This window comes from Castanea sativa, chromosome 11 (genome assembly GCF_040712315.1).
Source record: "Castanea sativa cultivar Marrone di Chiusa Pesio chromosome 11, ASM4071231v1".
Taxonomy (NCBI): domain Eukaryota; kingdom Viridiplantae; phylum Streptophyta; class Magnoliopsida; order Fagales; family Fagaceae; genus Castanea; species Castanea sativa.
Window position 1 is genome coordinate 70,095,337 of NC_134023.1, and position 22,940 is coordinate 70,118,276.

Here is a 22,940-nt window from a genome sequence, read left to right on the forward strand (position 1 = left end):
CTATTAGCTATAACTATAAGGAATTTTTTTTTTTTCGTATTTGGAGGAATCCTAATACATTGAATAGAGTCCTAAGCATTTAGGTTTGTTTTTGTTTTGTTTTGTTTTTTTTAATATATATGGAATTTGAAGAGGCTTTGTCGCCAAGGAATGGGCGGGTGTTATTTCTTTTTTGGATTTTTCTGAGCCAAATTTTAAAATTTGAAGGAGACCAAATGGAATTTTGAAAGGGGATAATCTTTTTTGAATTTTTTCTCAAAATATTAAGGGGGGACCAGCAAGTAATTTTAAAGATCAAATACGGTTTTGTTACTACTATTAGTGGAAATTTTGAAAAGCTAGTGGGGGGGGGGGGGGCATGGCCCCCCTGGCCCCAACGTGCTCCTCCACTGGGCTAATGAATTTTTTTTTTTTTTAAACCAATATTTATAAATGATTCAAAAGAAAAAGAGAGAAAAGATAAAGTTATTTTAAAAAGGATTAACAAAAAAAAAATGGAGAAAAGAAAAGGCTTGCCAGGATTAAAAGAGAGAGAGAGAGAAGAGTGGTTGGCGCCATGGATTAGAAAAATATATAGGTAATGTAGGGGTGAGTGCATAACTTTTATAAAGCAATGAGAAAGGCCAAAGGGTGCTGGCAGCAAGCTAGACAAAGAAGAAGGGAAGAAAAATAAGAAGAAAGAGGCGAACTACGAGCACCTGAGGTAAAACTTGTTGGATTTTTCTAATATTCTTTTTCTTTCGTTATTGTTTCTGTTTCTTCCTCCTAATGGGTTTGAATTTGTCACTAACCATCAATTTATATATATATATATATATATAAAGAAGAAGGGGGCAAAGGGCGAACTACGAGCACCTTGAGGAAAAATTTACGTTGGATTTTTCTTTTCTTCTTTTTCTTTCTCTATTGTTTTTGTTTCTTCCTCCTAATGGGTTTGAATTCATCACTAACCATCAATTTATATATATAAATCATCACTAAATGTGATTTTTTAAGGATTTATATTTTTACTTTTAAGTTTGTCTGGATTTTTTTTTTTTTTTTACTACAAAATACTTAAAAACTAAAATGATAATGAATACTAGGCGCGTGTGATGAGACTTTTTTTTTTTAGTGGTCCTATTTTGTAGAAAAAAATTGTATTTAATTATTATATATATATATATATATGATTTTTATTTTAAAAATATAATTTATAAGTGAATAAATCAATTTAAAAATTAATAGGAGAGTGGTCCTATTTTTTAGGCAATATTTAGTGGGAGTTGGAGTTGCATTTTTACCGGATTGCCCTTTAGTTTTGTCTCTACTTAAACATAAGACTGTAGGGGCATCTTTGAACTAAAAAATGAGTTTTTACTGGATTGTCCTTTAGTTTTGTCTCTATTTAAACATAGAATTGTAGGGGCATTTTTTAACTAAAAAAATAGGAATCCAAACAAGGGAAGCCCCTTAAATAGTAGTATAGATGAATATAATACATAAAAATTATCAAGATCGAGATCCTACATGGGATCGGTAAGAGAATTTGGGGATCGGAACATAAGATTAGAACGAGAGATCATAAGATCATATTTTCTGATTAAAAGAATATACTAAAAAGTACTCATAATCATAATTCATAATATACATATATATATATTAAATAAACATTGAAAAAAAGTAATTCTTTATGCAAATTAGTGAATTTACTAATAAAAATTAAAATACTAAATTACAAATACATTAACAAAGTTCAAAGGAGTAGGTGTAGATTTATTAGGGGGAGTGCCATTGCCACCACCACCACTTCCAATATCACCTAAAGACATTATCACTGACTCATTGGAAACACAATTTTCTCATGAGATTAGTTTAGAAAATTAAGTCATCACAATTCACAACAAATAACCATGATGAATTAAGCCGTACAGTAGCCAGAAACACATTATATCAATTATAGTTTTATTGATCATAAAAAGAGTAAGCAACTGACAGCCAATACATCTCAAGAGTAGGCAACCAACAGTGAAATTACAAAAAACAAAAATCACTTTTGTTGTCAATTTTCTTTCTCACAGTGGCTTCATTGTCGGATTTTTCAGATTCTTGCACTCGCCTTCAACTCTCTGGTAATCCAGTCTCCTCTCTTCTCTTATGTCTTTTGTGATTTTGTTTATTAGAGTAAGTTGTTAAGGTGACGACTTATTATTGACATGACCCTTAGGGTTCATTTTTTTTTATATATGTTTTTTTTTTTTAAATTATCAATTGCGCTAGGGTTACGGGGCTAATCTATTTAATTCATTTTTTAAAATCAATTTGGGTTGTTTGGAGGCCTGAAAAACAGAAAAAAAAAAAAATTTAATTTTCCTTTATATCAAATGATCTTTAGTCTTGCTATAGGATCGGAATTCTATAAGACTCTAAAATCCATATTGGAATCCAACACAAATTTGACCTTAATAAAATTTTTAGTGAGACTCAAGATGGTTTAGGTATGTAGGATCTTAGGATCGTAAGATCCAAGATTCAAATTGAAATATTGATAATCAATTGTCACATCCCAAACTAGATAAATTCCTTGTTGCTATTTTGATTCTTAATAAAAAAGTTGACACATCATTATAAAATATATGTAGTAAAATTAATATTTAATATATTTAACATCTGTCATATAATATAATATTCATGTTATGACATTTTGAGGGTGTGATAAATTTTCATTATAGGTATATTGGAATATGATTTTCCTTAATTAGCATTACTAATGTATTTAGAACGCATGTTGCGCCATTTTAACGGTCTAATAAATTTTCATTTAGGGTATCCTCTTCACATTGATCTGCGCATGTTTAATTAGTGGATTAAAAATTTTAATCTAAATCTTAAAATTTGTCCAATTCCAATTTTTTATAAGCCTATTTTAGACATCTAAAAGATGACACCACTGAATGATAAAATTCCTTCTAAGTGGTATAGATTACTTAGATGTAAAAATGCTATTCGATTCTAAATTGAAAATATTTAATTGTAGTCATATCCGAGCTTTCCAGCTGAACTTTTATTTTCCTTGTAGGAAATAAATTTTTAATCATCATACAAGATATTCACCAAGAAGCCAACAGGATATTTACAAAAGAAGCTGAAAGAGAATAACACTTCTACTAAAATAAAAAATAAAAAAACTTACTTTTTAAATAATAAAAAAAAAAAAACACAAAAACAAAGAAAACTTCTTTCCTAGGTTTCGTTTAGGATCATTCCACACTTATGACCAAGTCTTTTTCTTTTCTTTTCTTTTCTTTTTTTGGTTTTTTGTCTTTATTTTTTGTTTTTGTTTTTTGACGATTCAATAATAACAACAATGGAATAGGGGATTTGAAGTAGAGAACGTGTCTTTCTCTCTCAAAATAATAAGAAAGTCGACTATGTCATGATATAGATGAAGAATAAAGAGTGGGTTAAAATTTATGCTAATCTAAATCAAGCTTGGCAAGAAGCATAATCTAAATCAACCAGAAATAATATTCCGAAGCAGTCAAAACCACGTAGGAACAAGAATCTAAAACATACCGAAAGTTTTAATTAGGTGACATGCTAGAGATCTTTGAAACTAATTAGGATGTGGCGGTAATATTGGCTTTGTTGCATGCAGCACTACTTATTCAAGCCATACATCAACAAGTTCAAATCAAGAAAAACCCCATATATCAGACTTCTCTAAAATGGATGAGAGAATTGAGAGGATGAAGCAGGTTGCTGAAAGTGGAGACATCAATGCCTTTTACCAATTAATTAGAGAGGATGTGAAGCTTTTGGAGCACATTGATCAGCTACCATTTGTTCAAACTCCTTTACACATAGCTGCATTTACTGGGAACATCCAATTTGTCATGGAGATGATGGGTTTAAAGCCTTCATTTGCTTGGAAACTAAATCCAGACGGGTTTAGCCCTATTCACCTTGCTCTACAAAATGGGTATATAAAGCTGGTGCGTAAGCTTCTACAGTTTGATGGGGACCTTGTCCGTGTCAAAGGACGAGAGCATATCACTCCTTTGCACTATGTAGTAGCAAACAATGATAACCTTGATCTATTGGACAAATTTCTATTAGTCTGTCCTAATTCTATTGCAGATGTGACGGTGCGAAATGAGACAGCTTTGCATATTGCCCTCAAATATGACAACCTTGAGGCTTTCAAATTCTTGGTGAGATGGCTTGGAAGAAATTGTTCTAAAAATGCTTCATTTAATGAAAAAGCAGTCTTTAACTGGGAGGATGATGATGGTAATACTGTGTTGCACATTGCAGTATCAAAAATTGAAACCCAAGTAAGTTTTATGTCTCTTCATTAACAAAATATAAATAAAAGGGAATAAAAATAAAATAAAATAACTAACTATGAATAGTCTAAGTGAGCATTTTAGTTTTTGAATTATTTGAACTAAAAATATTTCTTTGGGGAGAAGTAAATTTTTTTTTCTTTTAAAAATTTAAAATATTTTATATTTAAGTGTACAATTTAAAAATGTATAAAATTTAGGGAGCGATGGCCTCCCTTGGTCTACGCACAATTCCATTTTTATCACTGGTATTATATCAAAAATTATTTTATCTTTTAATGATTCAGTGGCTTCGTAATAGTATGTATTGTGATAATTTTTTCTTCTTCTTTAATTATAAATTTAGTTAACAAATTATAAAAGAAAAAGAAGTTTATACATTTGGATTAAGAACGAACCAAGGACGAGGTTGAATAATTTACATTATGCAGGCTGTGAATCACCTACTCGCATGGGGTTTCGGATTCATCCGTGTAAACCATAGGAATTTTGAGGGTAAAACAGCATGGGACATCTTCGAAGGACAAACACAAGTAGACAACAGAGAGATCAGGATTTTGCTACGCAATGCTGGAGCTTCATCTGGCTCATCTCTTTCTGCAGTTACTCGAAGCGATTATAATGATATTGATGAATTTTACAACTTAATTGGGGAGGATGTAAAACTTTTGGAGCATATCGATGAGCTACCATTTGTTAATACTCCTTTACACATAGCTGCATCTGTTGGGAACATCCAATTTGCCAAGGAGATGATTGGTTTAAAGCCCTCATTTGCTCGAAAACTAAATCAAAATGGGTTTAGCCCCATTCATGTCGCACTACAAAATGGGCATATCGAGCTGGTGCGTCGGCTTCTACAATTTGATGGAGACCTTGTTCGTGTCAAAGGAAGAGAGCATATCACTCCTTTACACTATGTAGTAGCAAACAGTGATAACTGTGATCTATTGGACAAATTTCTATTAGTTTGTCCTAATTCTATTACAGATGTGACAGTGCAAAACGAGACGGCTTTGCATATTGCCCTCAAATATGACAACCTTGAGGCTTTCGAATTCTTGATGGGATGGCTCGAAAGAAATTATTCTAAAAATTTTAATAAGAAAGTAGTCTTGAATTGGAAGGACAATGAAGGCAACACTGTGTTGCACATTGCAGTATCAAAAAATCAAACTGAGGCAAGCTCTCTCCATTAACATCTACTAAGTGTTAACAAATTTTGAATAAAAGGGGGAAATAATAAACATAAAATAACCAACCAGAATAGTCTAGATGAACATTTTACTTTTGGAACAAAACTCATTTTTTGGGTCAAGTAAATTTCTTTCTTTTTATTTTTATAAATTCAAAACATTTTATACCTAAATCTACTATTTAATAAAGATGTTTAAAATTGTAGGGAGTGATGGCTTCCTTTGGTTTACGTACTGTTTCATTCTCTTTTAATGATCTAGTGGCTTTGCAATTATATTTAATACATTATTTTTTTAGACATCTATATTTAATACATTATGATCTCTCAGCATATAATAATAATAATAATCTCAATAATATATGATCATTTTTTTTCCTTTTAATTATAATTATAAATTTTATATACAAAAGAAGAAACTTATGCATTTGGATTAAGAACTGACCACGGACGAGACTTGACTGATGTACATTACGCAGGCCGTGAGACACTTACTCGCTTGGAGTTCTCGTTTTGTCGTTGTAAACCATAAGAATATAGAGGGTAAAACAGCATGGGACATCTTGCAAGGACAGACACAAGAAGTAGACAACAGAGATATTAGAGTTATGCTACGCCGTGCTGGAGCTAATTTGGGTGTTTCTCTTTCTAGATTTAAATGGCATCCAATGGAATGGCTGTCAATACCAAATCCTTCTACGCTTTCGAGCTTGTATATTAAAAGTGAATTAAGGAGCTTATCAGAAGAAAAGCGCAGTATGCTTTTGGTGGTTGCAGTATTGCTTGTAACAATCAGCTTTCAAGCGGTGCTCAGCCCTCCTGGTGGAGTTTGGCAAGATAATGGTCAGTGCATCAATACCACAGAAGTAGGGAGTAGTCATAATGGAACCATTGATCAGACTCCCTTCAATACAACGATAGGGAGTAGTAATGATCCTGTTACCATTCATCTGACTCGGCCCAATACCACACTAGTGTGTGAACACAAAGCAGGGACAGCCATTGCTTTGAAAGATAGCCTTTTTTGGCTGTTCCTCATTGGTAATTCTCTGATATTTGGCATTTCAAACTCATTGATTGTTCTCGCCGTTCTAAATGAGCGCATGAAGTTTTTGTTCTTGGGACTCAACCTCACCCTCTGTTTTAGCTATTTTTGTTCAGTCGGGGCCATAATCAATGATAAATTTTTGGCATTTTGTTTGGCATATCTTTCGGCCATATTTTCTGTTTTAGCAGTGCTTCTTGATACCAATGATCAGACTCAGTAATTGTGTTCTCATACTATGTAATTGTTCTCCTCATTCTAGATGGGTACATTAATTTCTTCATAATCAATGCCTACTTCCTCTGGTTTTGTTATTTTTCTTCACTCTTGACCATTAACCAGACTCCAAATTGGTCGATTATTTCAGTTTTTCTTTCGGCCTTGATTTTGGCAATCTCACCAGCGAATTTTCCAGCTTTGGAAAGAGTCAGGCTAAATGGTTTGCGGATTCAATCATGGGAGAAGAATTGAGGGGAAAAAAAATATTAGCGGACCTTAGAGCTGTATGAATCTGTAATGTATGCCAATTTTTATTTTTGTTTCTTCAATAATAAGATTTAGTCTATGTTTCTAAGGGCATAGTTGAAGAACCCAATGTCATCTATGAATATTATGTATTTTGCAATAGAGCAGTGTGCTTGCATAGCGAATTTATAATCAAATCTCACACATATCTTATATGTTTTTTTTTTTAAAATGAGCAGTGGCGGCTCCAGGATTGTTTCTCAGGGTGTTTCTCGGTGGGCTTGCTCTGTTACAATTTTTTTTTCTTCAGATTCTCTATTACAATTTTTTATTTTTTAGATTTTAGTTCAAATTTTTTTTTAGCTTTTTCTTTTTGCTTGAAAGCAATGTTATGAATACCGTTTTGGACCTTGTTTCGGTTTGTTTAGTGGAACGGAATATTTTGGTACCGATCTATTTCGACATACCGTTTCAGGGTGTTTCGAGGTTTCTAAAAAAAATAAAAATAAAAAATATTTATATTTTCTTATACAACATAAAATTATTGATCCAAATAAGTAAAACTCAAATAAACAAATCATTAGTTTTTCTTTTTTGACACTCAAATCATTTAGTTATTACATAACAATTATTGTTTTAGAATATTAAAACATAAATATGTAATTAAATAATGAAAAACAACAACAAAAAATAGTAAAATAAGAGTGTATATATGTATATCATATTGGAAAGAGGCAAGACTCAATAAATAAATTTGAAATCAAAATCTTTTGTTAGCTTTTTGAGTTTTGTCATTTCCAAAGCTTTGTCATGCGGGTGGGGTCAACAAGCTAAACGTCTAAAAAACAAACTAAAGAAAAAACTTGACAAAACAAAAACTAGAGTAAAAAAAGAAAGAAAAGGTAGACTAGCAGAACGTCTAAGACGAAGCAAAGAAGAAGAAGAAGAAGAAGGGGCGACCTTTGCGATAGTTGGATTTGTTTTTTAGGCGTTTGACGCAAGTAATGACATGCTATGCTGACGAGTTTGTCAGTTTAAGAGTTTTTCTTTTTTTTCTTCTAAAAACTGGTACCAGCCAAAATGTAACAAATAATCTACCAAAATTTAATTTTATTGGCATAAAATTTTTTTGAGAGTGTTCCTAATATTTTTGAGGGTGTTCCTAATTTTTTTTTATAGGTAGATAAATAAATTTTTTTATTATATATATATATATTAAAAAAAAAAAAGAATTCAGGTCAGGGTGGCCCTGGGACCACCCTGACCTATATGTGGCGCCGCCACTGAAAATGAGAAAACTATAACTTTATTAAAGAGAAGATAAATTTAGTACATCATGAGCAATAATTGACTCAATTAGCGATATATTTTTCTTTATCCATGTTACATAATTATTAATATTATCTATTTCTTTGGCAAACTTTGTCAGGAGATGTGCGGGTTTATTGCTCTGACGCTTCACATGAGACACTTGAATTGATCTAAAATCCTGAAGCTTGTACGCTATACCAGCTAGAACATTTTAGAGAACCATAGGAGGAGTACATAACCCCAGTAGGGTGTCAGCCACTATCTTGGAATCACTTTCAACTACCACATCCCTTATACCTGCATCTCACGCAAATGATAGTTCAATTTCCACAGCTTTCACCTCAAATGACACCTCAAGCCTAATATTATTGGGTGCTTTAACATACCTTATATTATTGGGTGCTTTATATTTTAATAAGATCACGTTTTGGAAGCATACTATCATGACGATAAAACAGTGGTCATACTTATATTGTTTGCAATAATAGAGTGAAGCTTTCATAAAAAATAAACTCTACTTACTTTGAATCAGAATAATTAAGTCATAATGCACAGACTTAATTATGATTGATTTCAACCTGTAATAAGTATCCATAAACGTCTATACTTCAAAACAAGTGACAAACAGAACAAATATTAATTGTCATCTCAACTTTTTAAATATGATTTTTCTATGTCCAAAATAAAGAGAAGGAAGTGGCGTGGTTCTAGCTTGGTCTGTTTGGACTTTTGACTTTGTTAAAGGGCAGCCTGCCTTGCTATTCAGTGTAGGGGTATGCATTCAGTTATATACCCCCAAGCAGCAAAGCAGTGTCTTATTTGTGTAATGGAATGGGAACTCTAGCTGGTCCATGAGGCAGTTGTGCTGGACTATCAATTGTTAAAGAAGGAGATGACAAATGTGTAGGTTGGACAAACTCATTTTATCCGAACTGTTAGCAGTAGAAAACAGTGTTTCCAAGTCTTATAGGAATAGCTAGCTGGAAAAACAAATAGAGCTCTTTGGTCCTTTTTTTCCTCCCAACATTTTGTTTTGTACTTTACGAACTTGGTTTCAAAAAACAAAAAATATTGTGCTGTGGTAAGACAAGCCTAGTGAAAATGTAAAATCATATTATTATGCCACCCTCTATCTACAGGGGAGTAAAAATTAAAATCCATTGCTGTCAATCTAAGCAATGGAAACATAAAAAGCCATCTATGAGCATAGTTGAAGTACGCAATGTCATCTATGAATATAATATATATTGCAATAAAGAAATGTGACTGCATAGCATTACTTAATTTTTGAATTTATAATCAAATTTCTCACATATCTAGTGTTAGAACCATTAAACTCTAAAAAACTATAACAAAACAAGTTTTGATTCATGTGCTTGTCAATGTAAAATAAAATATTCAGTGTTAACAATAGACAACATTTAATTTATTGGTAAGATATATTTTTAAAATATTATTCCATTCAAAAGCAGCATGCTAATTAAGAGCTAACAAGAGCAGCATGCTAATTAACATAGAAGTCGTTATTTCTTGCACAAACCATATCATTTTGATTGGTTCACAAGAGCAACTTGCCAACACTTTTGGGTCATGGAGGGTGGGGAAAAATGATGTAATTTAGTTGGGCTCCTCAGTATTTGAAAGCTCTAAAATATTTTCAGGTGCTCTAAGGGTCTAATTTGAATGAGATCATGCTTTGGAAGCATAAATTTATAACAAAAAATTAGCGGTCATACCTGTATTGGTTGCATACATAGTTTGAACACTGTTGAAACACTGTTGGCCAGGTCGTTATACATAAAAATTTTCTCAACTTTCTTTAATGCGATTTTTCAGTCTAAAATCAAGAGAAGAAGGTGGCATAGTTCTGTTGAAGATGATGATCATGGAGGTTCTGTGATTGTCTCTGGTTCGGGTTCAACGAGTTCAAAGAAGAAAGGAAAGCCTACAACGCACCGTTTCATTAAAATAGAAGATGTTCTAAAACGCTCCGTTTCATTAGTGCTTAGAATCAATACGCTTCGTTTTGAGTTGGTACTGAGAGTGTGGCTGAAGGTTGCTAAACGGTGTCGTGTGGCGAGAGGATCAAATGACCGTTGCAGATGGCGCGAAAAGCTGTTAGAAGCTCAGCTGTATTTCCTGGATTCATGGGCTTAGATCCCCAAAGATTGGGATTTTTTTTATACAGTTACAGTCATTATTTGTATACTATATAGAGAGTATTAGTGCTCAGATGTAAATTAAGAAAACAAAACAATCATTTTGATCAATAACAATTTTTCTCTCATAAAGTCTATCTTCCTCTTTTTTCTCAAACTTTCTTCTACTCTTTCTTTCTCTGTATTTCTTTGTGTTTCTCTGTGATTTTCTTTTCAATCTTTCTTCACTCTATAAGAACCTACTGTGCTTGTACGCCTTAGGCCATAGTTTTGAAATCCAAACCGTAGTTTAAGGTTTTTAAAGTCAAATCGAAGTCGGATATTGATGACGTAATAATTAATTTAATATAAAAATAAAATAAAATAAAAATGCAAAATTAGCAATCTTCAATGATTAGGTAGATATTTCTTCTATTATTTCAATTGTTTTAGCACAATAGTACAACAATATTTCAAAATCTAATATCTCAACTAAAAATAGTAAAAGTTTTTATTTATAAGAAAAAATACTGAGATTTCAATCTTAATAAATAAAAAAATCAATACTGATAGTTTAAAATTTAAATTTTTAAAAATAAGAAACCTTTTCTTAACCAAAATATAATAATAATAATAATAATAATATGCAATGCAATGTACTTTAAAATTTTAAAAACTAGAGCCCATTCACTCGTCCACTCACTCGTCCCAAGATAGAAGTCTTATTTAATATATATATATATATATATATATATATATATATATATATATATATATATATATATATATATATATATATATATATATATTGTTTTTAAATCTATTACCCCACTTCTCAAAGCTTAGGTGTTCTTCCCCAAAATAAATATCAAAACTCACTTGCTCCCTTTCACAGGCTCAGATTTCTTTCCTCAACTCTCTCTCTCTCTCTCTCTCTCTCTCTCTCTCCACAACAAACATGACTATGACAGTCAAGCTCCCCTCCGACCAAAATCAAGATCTTGCGATGGTAAGTTGTTGGTAGCAAAAGGAATGGAGTCAAGTTAGTCCATTCCTTGTCCAAATGGGACAGTTTGGATTGACGGTGATGCGGGCAAATAGATTACTAGTTTTCTTTTTTTGAAAATATTTGAAGAAATATGTTACCTACCCATAAACCCGTGACTGGTTTAGAAGCCCATGCGGTTTAACCGCAGTTCACACAGTTTCTAGCAAAAGTCAAATTTCGGTTTTATCAGTTTAAAAAATCAGATTGCTGAATGGTTTCTGGTTAATCCAATCGAATCATACCGTCCAGTCCGGGTTTCAAAACCATGTCTTAGGGTTTTGTAACCAAGTGCTTCCTAATCTTCATCATTTATGAAGTGAAGAATTTTGCAACCAACAATAATCATTCAAGTTGCTAGAGTTAGTCATGTACTGAGATCCGTGCAAAAGAGTTAGTTACAGATTGGAGATTTGTGCAACAAAGGAAAGAAGACTATTACAATATCAAGTTCAATTGGGTATTAAAGAGAAAGTTCAATTATAGGTTGGTATATTAAGATATGGCAGGGTAGTGATAAGATTCCTCATACTTGCAACCGCTTGATTATTGATTAGTGGATTCTTGGAAGTAGTGACCTTATATTTACCCGGTAGGGTTTTTTCTTTGTTAGAGGTTTTTCCCATTCGTCAACAAATCACCGAGTTATTTATTTTTAGCTGCATTTAGTTTATTTGGTGATTTTTTGGTACTCCATGATTTGTATGTAATTTGACTTAACTAATCAATTTGGGTAATTGAATTAATTAATCAGGGTCAAACTTTTTTAACCCAACAATAATGACAATGTATGACCACATTATGCAGGCTGTGAGTCACTTACTGTATTGGGATTCCAAATTTAACAGGGAGATCAGAGTTATGCCAAAACATGTTGGAGCTAATTTGTGGTTTTCACTTTCTACATTCTATTGGTTTCCAAAATTGGCAAGATCTGTGAATCTTGTTCGAAAGAAGTATGCTTGTGAAATAATGGCATAATTCAGATGGAAGGCACAATATGCTTCTGGTGGTTGCAATACTACTTGTAACAATCAGCTATCAAATGGTACTAAGCCCTAATTGATCTCAATGGTGGGTCCACTAGTTTTTCTAGGGGTAACATGGTAGACTTAGGAATTTGTAATGGGAGCAAATAAAAAATAAAATATTTTTTTTTCTTACATATACAGCTTTTATATTATATACAATAATCTAAAATAGTATTCTAAATCCAATTTAGTATACAATACAACTATATTGTACAATAGTTTTAAAAAGTTATTGATAGTTTAAAGATCAATAAGACAACAACCATTGAATACATAAATTAACATAAATAAATACCTAATCATACATTTTTTTTTGTCAAATTAATAATAACTTCTTTTATTTATATGTAATAAATTTTTTTAAGAATATATGATAAAGAAAAATAGTAGCACACCAAGGAGTAGGATTGGAAGTAAATGTGAAACTAAGAAAAAAAAAATAGTAACTGATATAAGTTTTTGCTTTTTAAGTGTATGGATTTTTAACCATACACGTGGTAGCTCTCTTGAAATTGGAGCAAGCACTAAAAAAACTTCTTGGACTTGAAAATCTATAGAGCAATTATCAAAATACTTGATCTAACAAAAAGAAAAGCTAAGAAAAAATGAAAGGGAGAAAAAGAGACAAAGATTATGAGAAACGAATCACAGATATAGATACAGATTTGTTGGTTGTAATGGTGGTGTAATGTTCTGCTAATGAAGACGAAAAATGTAGGGAAAAACAGCTTCATTCCGTTGTCAATGGCAAGGTAAGCCAAAGTCCTAGAAAGAAAGTTTATTTATTTTTTAAAAATGAGCAAAAATTTGAAACATTTTTTTCTTTCTTTCTTATAGAATTAATTATTTTAAGACTAATGTTACAAACATAACATTTTCATAAAACTTTTAACAAAATTTAGGTGACAATTTATTAAAGGTAGGTAAAAAAGTAATGTATTAACCAAAATAAAAGTAAAAAAATGATGTTGATTGTAGGTCCAGATAAAAACTAGTTACAACTTGCTATTTCACCTTTATTGTAAAAATATTATGAAAGTAGCATTAAAATAATCATATTCAAGCTTATTTTAGTTGTATTTAAAACAAATTTTTTAAATTTTATATATAAAAAATATGTTTTGGCCAGGTAACGCCGCCCCTGCGTGGTCTAGGTCTACGTCTTCTTATTTATTATTTATTTTTTTATAACACTAGGTTCAATAATGCAGTGTTCATAATGCTAGTAATATGAATAGTGTTCAGTTTTAACTATGAAGCACTTTCCAAGAAAGCACTTACAAGTTGAGAAAGCACAAAAAGCAACTATGTGTTAGTCTGGTGTTCACATGAACACACTTGCCTAAAAGGCTAAAAACAAAAAGCACCATTGACCCTTGACTTTAGGTCTTCTTGAGTAGGACCTAATATAAAATGTAAACAGATTTTCATGGTAGAAGGTGGAAAGACTCCTTGGATGAAAAGGCCCTTGACTTTAGGTCTTCATCAACAATGCATAGACTTTCAAAGAAAGAACAAGATGGAATCTGGGAAAGTGCCATAATATCTTCATTTTTTTAAAAGAGGTTCAACTTACACATAGTTTTAGCTTACCCTTTTTTTAAACCATACATTTTTAAAATATGTAATGGTTTCTCATTTTATATATATATATATACACATATATATATATATATAGTTTAGAATTTAATTGGTTTCAGAATCTTTGATTTTTGCACTCAATAATTTATTGCCACAAAAATTTAAAAAGACACATGACAAAAAATTATACTCCAATTGAAATCCAACTTAAAATCTAATTGGATTTGGACTTTTTGATTTTAACACTCAATAATTCACTTGGCACAAAATTAAAAATTAAATGGGACACGTGGTGTAAAATTAAGAATCCAATTAAAATCTAATTATATTTTTTCTAAGATTTGGCTATTAATATATATATATATATATATATATATATATATATATATGGGCAAAACTTAGGTGCAGTACCTTAGGTTTCCCTCTTAAATTTATGCCATGTGTATAAAAACTACAGCTCAGCAAACAGTGTTACAAGGAATTGTTGTCTCTTTTTTTTTTTCTTTTCTTTTCCTGTATTTTTTCTCATCTTTTCCCTCACATGCGTGAAAACCAAATAACTTCAAACATTTTCACCCTTATTTTTCCAAAAAACAAACAGATTTCAAACAAATTTTTGGCTAAAACTCAACAAATTTCTAGCAAAACCCTTCACAACCATGCCTTGCATTGATTCCGGCCACCATGTGTGGAGGCAGAGTGATTTCCGTTGATCTGGGTTCACTTTATCAATCCATGGCCTGAATTTTTTGTTAATGGTCTCGCCCCTTATTTCCTATGATTAGTTGATCAATAATGAGAAGAAACTTTGTTGAGAGAGGAACTGTGGATTGCCACTGCTGGGTAAGTAAAAAAGAGGCGAGGGTTTGAATAAAAAGCCAAAGAAATATTCATCTTCAATTGGTGGGGCAGATCTGAAATCTTAAAATGCCAAAGAATAAAAAGCCAAAGAAATTTTAAAAACCTGATCATGTGTTTGAAGGAGGAGACTTAGTTGAAGAAGTTTGGTGGGGGCAGATCTGAAATCTGAAACTGATGTTCTCCACTTCTCCGTAGCAGGCTAGTCAAAAAAAAAAAAAAAAAAAAAAGCAAACGGAGCGTTATGTTTTAATGCCGGTTTGCTGAGCTGTAGTTTTTATACACATGGCATAAATTTAAGAGGGGAACCTAAGGTACTGCACCTAAGGTACTGTACCCAAGTTTTGCCCTATATATATATATAGAGAGAGAGAGAGAGAGAGAGAGAGAGAGAGAGGGGGATGAATTATGGGGCAATGGTTTTAAACTATACCAATTCCACTTCATTTTTACAATCCACTTCAGAAAGACACACGAAATTTCCTCATCATGCTGTTGGGCCAATATGGCTTCATTTTGGAGGCCCAATGGCCTATCCTTATCTCATGTATTCTTAGCAGCTTTATCTCTTTGGTGAAAGAACTTATGCTAGGCCTTCCAATCTTTTTTCATTCCTTAATGAAATTCTTTATTGATGGAAGAAAAGGAATTATCTTCTTCAAACTTTTTTTTCTTTTAATTTAAATATTAGAATTTAAAAAAATTTGATGGTGGTGAGTGGAAAAATACCGCAATGTGAAGCTTTTACTGTCATGGTCTAGGTGTTCTTAAATAATGCAAAGTTCATAATTCCAGTGATATGGATTAGTGTTCATTGTTCACTATGAAGCACTTTCCAAGAAAGCACTTACAAGTTGTGAAAGCACAAAAATGGCACCAAGTCTTTGGCCTTTGTTGAATTGAGGTCATTTAAATAATGCAAAGCTCATAATATTATTAGAATATGTGAACTAGTCATCATTATGAAAGATTTTCTAAGAAGGCGCTAGATAGGGATTAGGAAAGAACCATTTACGCCAAAGATTTTGGCAGAGTCTTTTTGGGTTCATAGGTTTTGTTAAATAAAGCAAAGCTCATAATACCATTAGTATGGGCTTGTCATCAATTATAGCATGTTCCAAGAAAGTACAAATAGATACACAATATAAAAATAAACACCATCGGCCCTTGACTTTAGGTCTTCTTGAGTAGATCCTAATTGCAAAAACTTGAGAAAGAAAGCAATCATAAGAGTTAATTAATTAAAAAGTATTTGTTCTTCAAAGGAAATGAATGATCTTCTGCTACCATTTTATTTATACTATTAGTAAAATATAAAAATGTACGTTTTTAGACACCTTAAACACAACCAAATTAACCTAGTTATTTAGCCAAGTGATTAACTTAGGTAAATTATGCAAATCTAGGTTTATACGTATAAATCATATCATTGAAACAGTGTGAAAAATAAATAACACAACGATATGATAACCCAGGAAAATCAAACAGGTAAAAAACCTGGGAAGGATTTAACCTAGCTATCCTTAAGGTAAAACAAATCCACTATGAAAGAATTGAAGTTTTCACAATAGCGACTTAGACCACTAACATCCTATTGCTACCTCAAGTAGGAAACTTACTACCATGACCACGTGACAGCTCCAAGTCCACGGAGTACTTCTTTTTCAAATTCACAGCAAGTACAAGCACTCCCGCTTGTGGATCTTTAAGCTCTTAATGCAGCAACTGAATGATCATCAAGTTCTTGACATAATCTTGATTCTTGATAACCCTAAGTATATGTAAAGATAAACACTTCTAGATCTCACAAAAGATTCACATACACAACATAAACAACAATTGCACAACCTTGAGAACGTGGCTAGGGTTTTCCTTTTAATACCTAGGGCAAAACATAAAATCCTACACGTCAAACGAGCTTGGGTTGAGTTGGTAAAATTCTGCAGAAAAACAATCTGCATAAGTTTCGATCGATCGAGTCTAATTTTCGATCGATCAAGCCAGGCAGATTTACACAGTAAATCCTGCAATACACTCGATTCTAGCTTTACACATAAACATACTTTGAGCAAGTATAAAAACAACACTAAACGTTTTGATCATGGTTTACCAACATTACAAAATGAAGTTCTAATACATTTGAACCTAAAATCTTAGAACCCAACAAACTCCCCCTTTGGCAATTCGTGACAAAACACAAACTAAAAAAGTGCTCAAAGTTACAAAAATAGCCCATTACAAAACATTGCCCAACAAAAACAACTTCAACCTAACTACTATCTATCAGTTGAAAGTGTAGACAGTAGCATGACTGAATCAACCTGTATATTCCTGTAACACTTAACAAATACATAAACGCATGTGTGGAAAATACAAGTAAACAAAATAAATTCTTGATTTCACATAATCATAAACTACAAGACATATATCATGAATAGCTTCATAAATATAAATCAATGTAGCACAATGTGAAACAAGAAATAGAAATAAACATATCATAGTATCTCCCCCTATCATAGACAACCCAAAAAAATATAAATACATGATGAAGCACCTAGATACAATCTAAATCTCCACAGCTCCAAGACAACCAAAATCTCCCCCTATTAACAAAATCTCCTATCCATATGTACTCCTCCTTTTTGTGACGAATTGCCAAAGGGCACTCACTCATCATCAAAAAGAGGTGGTGGAGGTGACCACCTAAAACTCACCAAATCCACTCTCAAAGCCTGAAGCTTGGTAAGCGCGTCCACCAAAAGCTGACCATGAGCCCCCTGAACGGTCATGACAGTATCCAAATCACAACAAATGCTAGAAACATCCGAAGTAGAAGGTGGAGGAGCAGCAGTAGCAGTCGGATTGACATAATCATCAGCAGCTGGATCACCTGTAGATGGAGGAGGAGGAAGAGGTGCACTAGAGGAAGACTCTACCCTAGGGTGTTTAGAGCTAGCTCGAATATGAGCAGCCTTCTGCCTAAGAAAGGTGGCACCTATAGGAGCTATAATATGAACGGGCTCAGACGCTGGAAACTCATCTAATCGTAGATGTAATAAAATCTGATGAATAAAAACGGGAAAGAACAGACCATGAGCAATAGAACTACTCCTATGAACCTCAATCAAAGAAAGAATGAAAATATGAGGAAAACTCATAGAAGCATCCGTGACAAGCGCATACAAAAATGACATCGCTCCAAAGGAATAGTGTGCAGATGAGAGATAGGCCAGATGGAATGACAAGAAATCTGAAAAAAGAGATAATGAATCTCGGCCAACTCGTGAGAAGTGATCCGAGGATCAGAACCCCACTGGATAGAAGACCTAGTAAGATATGACATAATGTCATCAAGGGGTGGAGACTCATAGTAAGGATAAACAGGATGCTAGACCAAAGGCACCCCAAGAGCAGCAGCCACCACCGAAGGAGTAATGATGTACTCTTCACCCTATATCCAACTCCTCACCAAAGTGTTGGAATCATAGGAGTGGACAGAAAGGTTTGAGTAGAACTCTCTAATCAAGGTAGCCAAAGAGGGATGTGAAATTTCCAACAAAGGAAGCCAACCCCTACTCTCAAAATTTCTCCGAATATCACCATCTAACTCATCTAACACTACTTTCCGCTTAACCCACACAGACCTAAGAATGTTCAGCTTCTCATACGTCTCTTGGTTTTTCTCACTCAAAAATCTCTCACTATCAAAGGTGGGGATAGAAGAAGAGGAGGATTTCCTATTAGCTCTAGTATTCCTAGTCATGATGCTAAGGATCAAAAGGATAGACACAAAAGAGACAGAGAGAGAAAAAAACAAAAAACCAATGGCAGACTACAAGTTAGCACACAAAAATATAGAAAATAACAATCTATATGATACATGAACAATATCAACACATGATGCATGCTCTAATGCAGTGTGAATAAGTTCAATTTCACTTTAAAATCATAAATTGGCTTAAGCATAGAATGTATATCAAAAATCCCAAAATCCCATGAAAAAAAACTCAACAAATTGACCAATTGATCACTACACAAGATAGTTAACTGAAAATAATGATCAAATCAATTAAACAAACAAGCCAATTTCGTAAATTAAAGGTCAATTGAACAAAATCCCCAATTCGGGTAGTTTCAAGCCTTAGAAAATTCAATTTTCCCAAAATCAACAAATTGATCAAATTAATTCACAAAGATCAGATTTATATCATCCCACAACAAAAATCCATTGATCAATTTAGAAAGAAAAAATTGAAATCACCAAATTCATAGGTTTGAAATTTCCCCAAAATGCATGAAACATGAAAATAAATGAAAAAGGAGGGCCAAAAGAGTCTTACCGGCCTTAGAAGACATAAACCTTGCAAAAAATTGGAGGGAAAATGACAAAAAATTGCTTTGAATCCTTGATCGATCGAAGAGAGAGAGAGAGAAAGAACTTTTTGAAAAAAATTTGAATAGTGACAAACACGTGAAAAACTTATGTTTTAAAAACCCTTTGAACGATTTTCGATTGATCGAAAAATAGGTTCGATCGATTGAAAATTACATTCGATCAATCCAGCATCAATCGAGCATCAATTGAGCCAAACAGATTCAAACCAAAATTTTAATCGCAGTTTCGATCGGTCGAACAACACACTCGACAATCAAAAATCTGGAAAAAATAATTTTTTTGAAAAACTGATCAATTTAATGCAAAACCTCCTCAAAGCATAGTATTTTATGAATAAAATGCATGAATATGAGATGAAATGCTTTTCAAAAACACTTGAATTTAACCCTCATTATCCAAAAGTAAGATTTTCAATCAAATTTTCCTCAAAAACTCTTTAAACACATTTTACATCAAAATAGAGGTTCTTTCAATCTTGGATGACCAAAAAAAAAAAAACACACAATAACATGTACAAAGTTTAGCAAAGATACCAAAAGGGGGGTAAGTTACAGACTAAGGCCAGTTGAGGCCATGTGCGGAAAATAAAAATAAAGACCGACTGAGGCCATGGGGTTACAATTGTGAAAACCGGCTAAGGAATTGCAAAAGTAAAAGGGAGCCATCTGATTACAATGCTAAGGGTTGTAAAGAGGAGGCAAAGCTGAGGTGTTTTGGAACTCTTCCTAAAATTGGACCTTTGAGGTATTTTGGAGAAACTCCTAAAATTAGACCTTGGGAATGGAGATCCTAAAGGTCTGGTTGAGCTATACTGGGATGCTGGTCTTTCTTTAAGGTAGATAGGTGACTACCTAAGGGGTTGGTGTAAATCTATTGAGGATCTAAACCGGGATTCATCCAGAGGTGTTCTACACTCATAATCTAGAGGAGTGCTAAGCCTAGATCTGTCAAAACTCAACCTAACCGTGCGGTCGGCTAATTGCTGGAAAAAATCTAGATCTGGATTCTAGGCTAGGTTTTGGATCTGTAGAATATGGTTCTCATTCTCTAAAGTCCAATTGGCTGGGAACTTCTGTCCATTTCAGGGTTCTTGGGACCTAAATCTTGGCACTAGGGTCAGTGGTTTGGATGAGGGTCATCTCACCCTTCTTACTCTTGTCAAGTGCTCCGATATTCATGTTTGTTCTCATGCACTTGTAGTAGAATCTGTATGTCAAGGCGATCTGACTAGTTCCCTACGTCATGAGGGTTCCATGGGTCTTGATATTGAGTGTGAGGGCTTTGATGACGTTGTCATCGTGGATGTGGACAGCAAAATCAGGGAAACAATCAAAATGGACTAGTCCATTGCTAAGGCTTGTTTCTATGGTTCCTAAGAGGCTGTCATGAAACCTGATATGTTGAGCATCTCTGAGGGTCATAAGGATTGAGTTGTTCAAACCTTTTTTGATGAGCAGTTTAACTCCGACTTGAACTAAACCTATGTGTAGGAAGTTATGACCTTGCTTCCTATGTGCTTGAATGGCTGATGGGGATAACAAGTAGCACATCTCGTACTCCTTGTTTATACCATAAACTTGCTCTATAGTCTTAACATGGTAATCTGTCTTGAAAGCCTTTTTCCAAGACCATAAGGACTTATAGATCTGGTTGGTGGAAACTTTAGGGATATTCTAATCTCCTATGTCTAGATCTACATCTGATAACTTATAAGACTCTGAATTAATTATTCTTACATTTGCTGGTATCTCAAGGAGGGACGATGGTTGGGAACATCTACTACTGGTAGAAGAGTAACTTCTAAACAACCTATTCATCTTTCTAGATTAAAAGCTTAAATCAACAATTACAACCTATTCACCTTTATCCTCAAACTTTTGGATCTAACCTTAGATCTAGAACAGGGTATACAATCAAGACAAAAGCCTTATCTGTGCAAACGCAATCCGAGCACTTACTTACACAATGGGGACCACCCTTTACGCCTTCCACATGGCTTACACGGGCTGACCAAACCAAACTAGGAAGATATTGGACTTATAGGGCTAACAACACAGATTCAGACTCAGAATGTCTCAAAAGTACATCTGCAACAAACTTTTGGGCTAAACACAGAAACAAGAAGAAGCAGATAACTGGGATGCAAAGGTTAATCTGAACAAATAATCACAGAATAATAAATAAAAAAGTTAAGAAGGAGGCTCAGCCTTCCAATGGTACAATTAGAAGAAGATGACGAAATAGTAACAGATGAAGAAATAAATGAAGGGGAATGGAAGAGTTATCATGAAATAGATGTAAAATAATATATGGGGTGTGGGAGATATATCCATTAAAATAATTCAAAATAATATAGTGCTTAAAATAACTTGGATAACCTATAGATAAAAATAGTCGTGGCTTGAACTCGCGACTCAGTCAAGTCGCAAGGCCAAGTCGCTAGCCAGCTCTGTTTAGAAAATCCTGACTCTTTGCATTCAACACTCACTCCAGTCTAAATACCCCTGATACCCACGAAATGTAGAGAGCTTCCAGAGAGAATTTTGAGAAAGAAACCCTAGAGAAAGCTAAGATTGCCTCATCCACAATCTTCACATAGAGACTCTTCAAATTCCTTTACTCTTTTCCTCTCCATTGTTACATCCTTGAAAAGTATATTACCAAAACCTTTTCTCACCATACCCATATCTATGAGAAAGTTGTTTGGTACTTTGGGAAGTAATTAAGAAGGGACCAATTTCATATTGGTTGATGCTATGGGCTATAGTAGAATCCGGTAAGCTAAAGAAGAAATAGATTTGGCGCAACTTCGTTGGAGTAGGAGCTTGGAGGGCTTAGGTACACTAGGTAGATTAGGCTTGGAGCGTCTTCTGCTGTCCATGTATCCCAACTACATTCTTTAGTGGATTATTGATCGCTTAGAGGGCGGCAGAGAGGTTTTACGCCGAGGACTTCGGTTTCCTCTTCGATAACACATCATTGTGTTGTCCTTGTGTTTGCATCTCCCTTCTCTTAATCTTTGCCATTTAATTTCTGCCGTGGATATGATTTTATTTGGTCTAGATTGTTTACTAATTCTGTTATAAGCTTATGTTCATTCTCCGCACATACTTTGTTTGATATTAAGCTTGAATTGGTAATTTGTTAATTAGGGCTTTAAATGTTCATAGTGTTTTACACTCTATTTTGAACTTTCAATTGGTATTAGAGCGGGTGCAGTCTTTGTGGTTTAAACACCTTAATGCGATCCTTGACCCCGCATTGAGATGGATCGGTCTCAATCTTTGAATGCTCCACCATATTTTAATGGTAGCAATTATGCCTTTTGGAAGGTACAAATGAGAGCATTCTTATGTTCAATAGATGAATCTGTTTGGGATGCTGTTGATGTCGGCTGGACTAGGCCGGAGGCAGCCAAATCCACATGGGATAAGGCAACCCTCGCAGCGTTTAATGCAAGCATTTAGGTTGATCATAGATTTCATCCAAATTATAAGCAGAATTAACAATATCATTAAGTTTAACATAAAATTCATCAAAACTTTCA

General features: G+C 33.4%; 1 protein-coding gene across 1 annotated transcript; it reads left to right on the forward strand.

The window, feature by feature from the left end:
• Positions 1 to 3,674: 3,674 nt before the first annotated feature.
• On the forward strand, positions 3,675 to 10,501 carry LOC142617060 (uncharacterized). The gene is made up of 5 exons (XM_075789753.1): positions 3,675 to 4,316; positions 4,760 to 5,509; positions 6,003 to 6,787; positions 6,936 to 7,071; positions 10,181 to 10,501. The coding sequence occupies exons 1-5, from the start codon at positions 3,708 to 3,710 to the stop codon at positions 10,499 to 10,501; spliced, it is 2,601 nt and encodes an 866-aa protein (XP_075645868.1). The 5' UTR covers positions 3,675 to 3,707.
• The last annotated feature ends 12,439 nt before the right edge of the window (positions 10,502 to 22,940 follow it).

What these genes read in the sequence shown, in the direction of transcription:
- LOC142617060 (XM_075789753.1), top strand. Translation starts at nt 3,708, where the DNA reads ATGGATGAGAGAATTGAGAGGATGAAGCAGGTTGCTGAAAGTGGAGAC. An exon ending in TATCAAAAAATCAAACTGAG is followed by an intron (nt 5,510 to 6,002) that starts GCAAGCTCTCTC and finishes TACATTACGCAG; the next exon opens with GCCGTGAGACACTTACTCGC. An exon ending in GATACCAATGATCAGACTCA is followed by an intron (nt 6,788 to 6,935) that starts GTAATTGTGTTC and finishes CGATTATTTCAG; the next exon opens with TTTTTCTTTCGGCCTTGATT.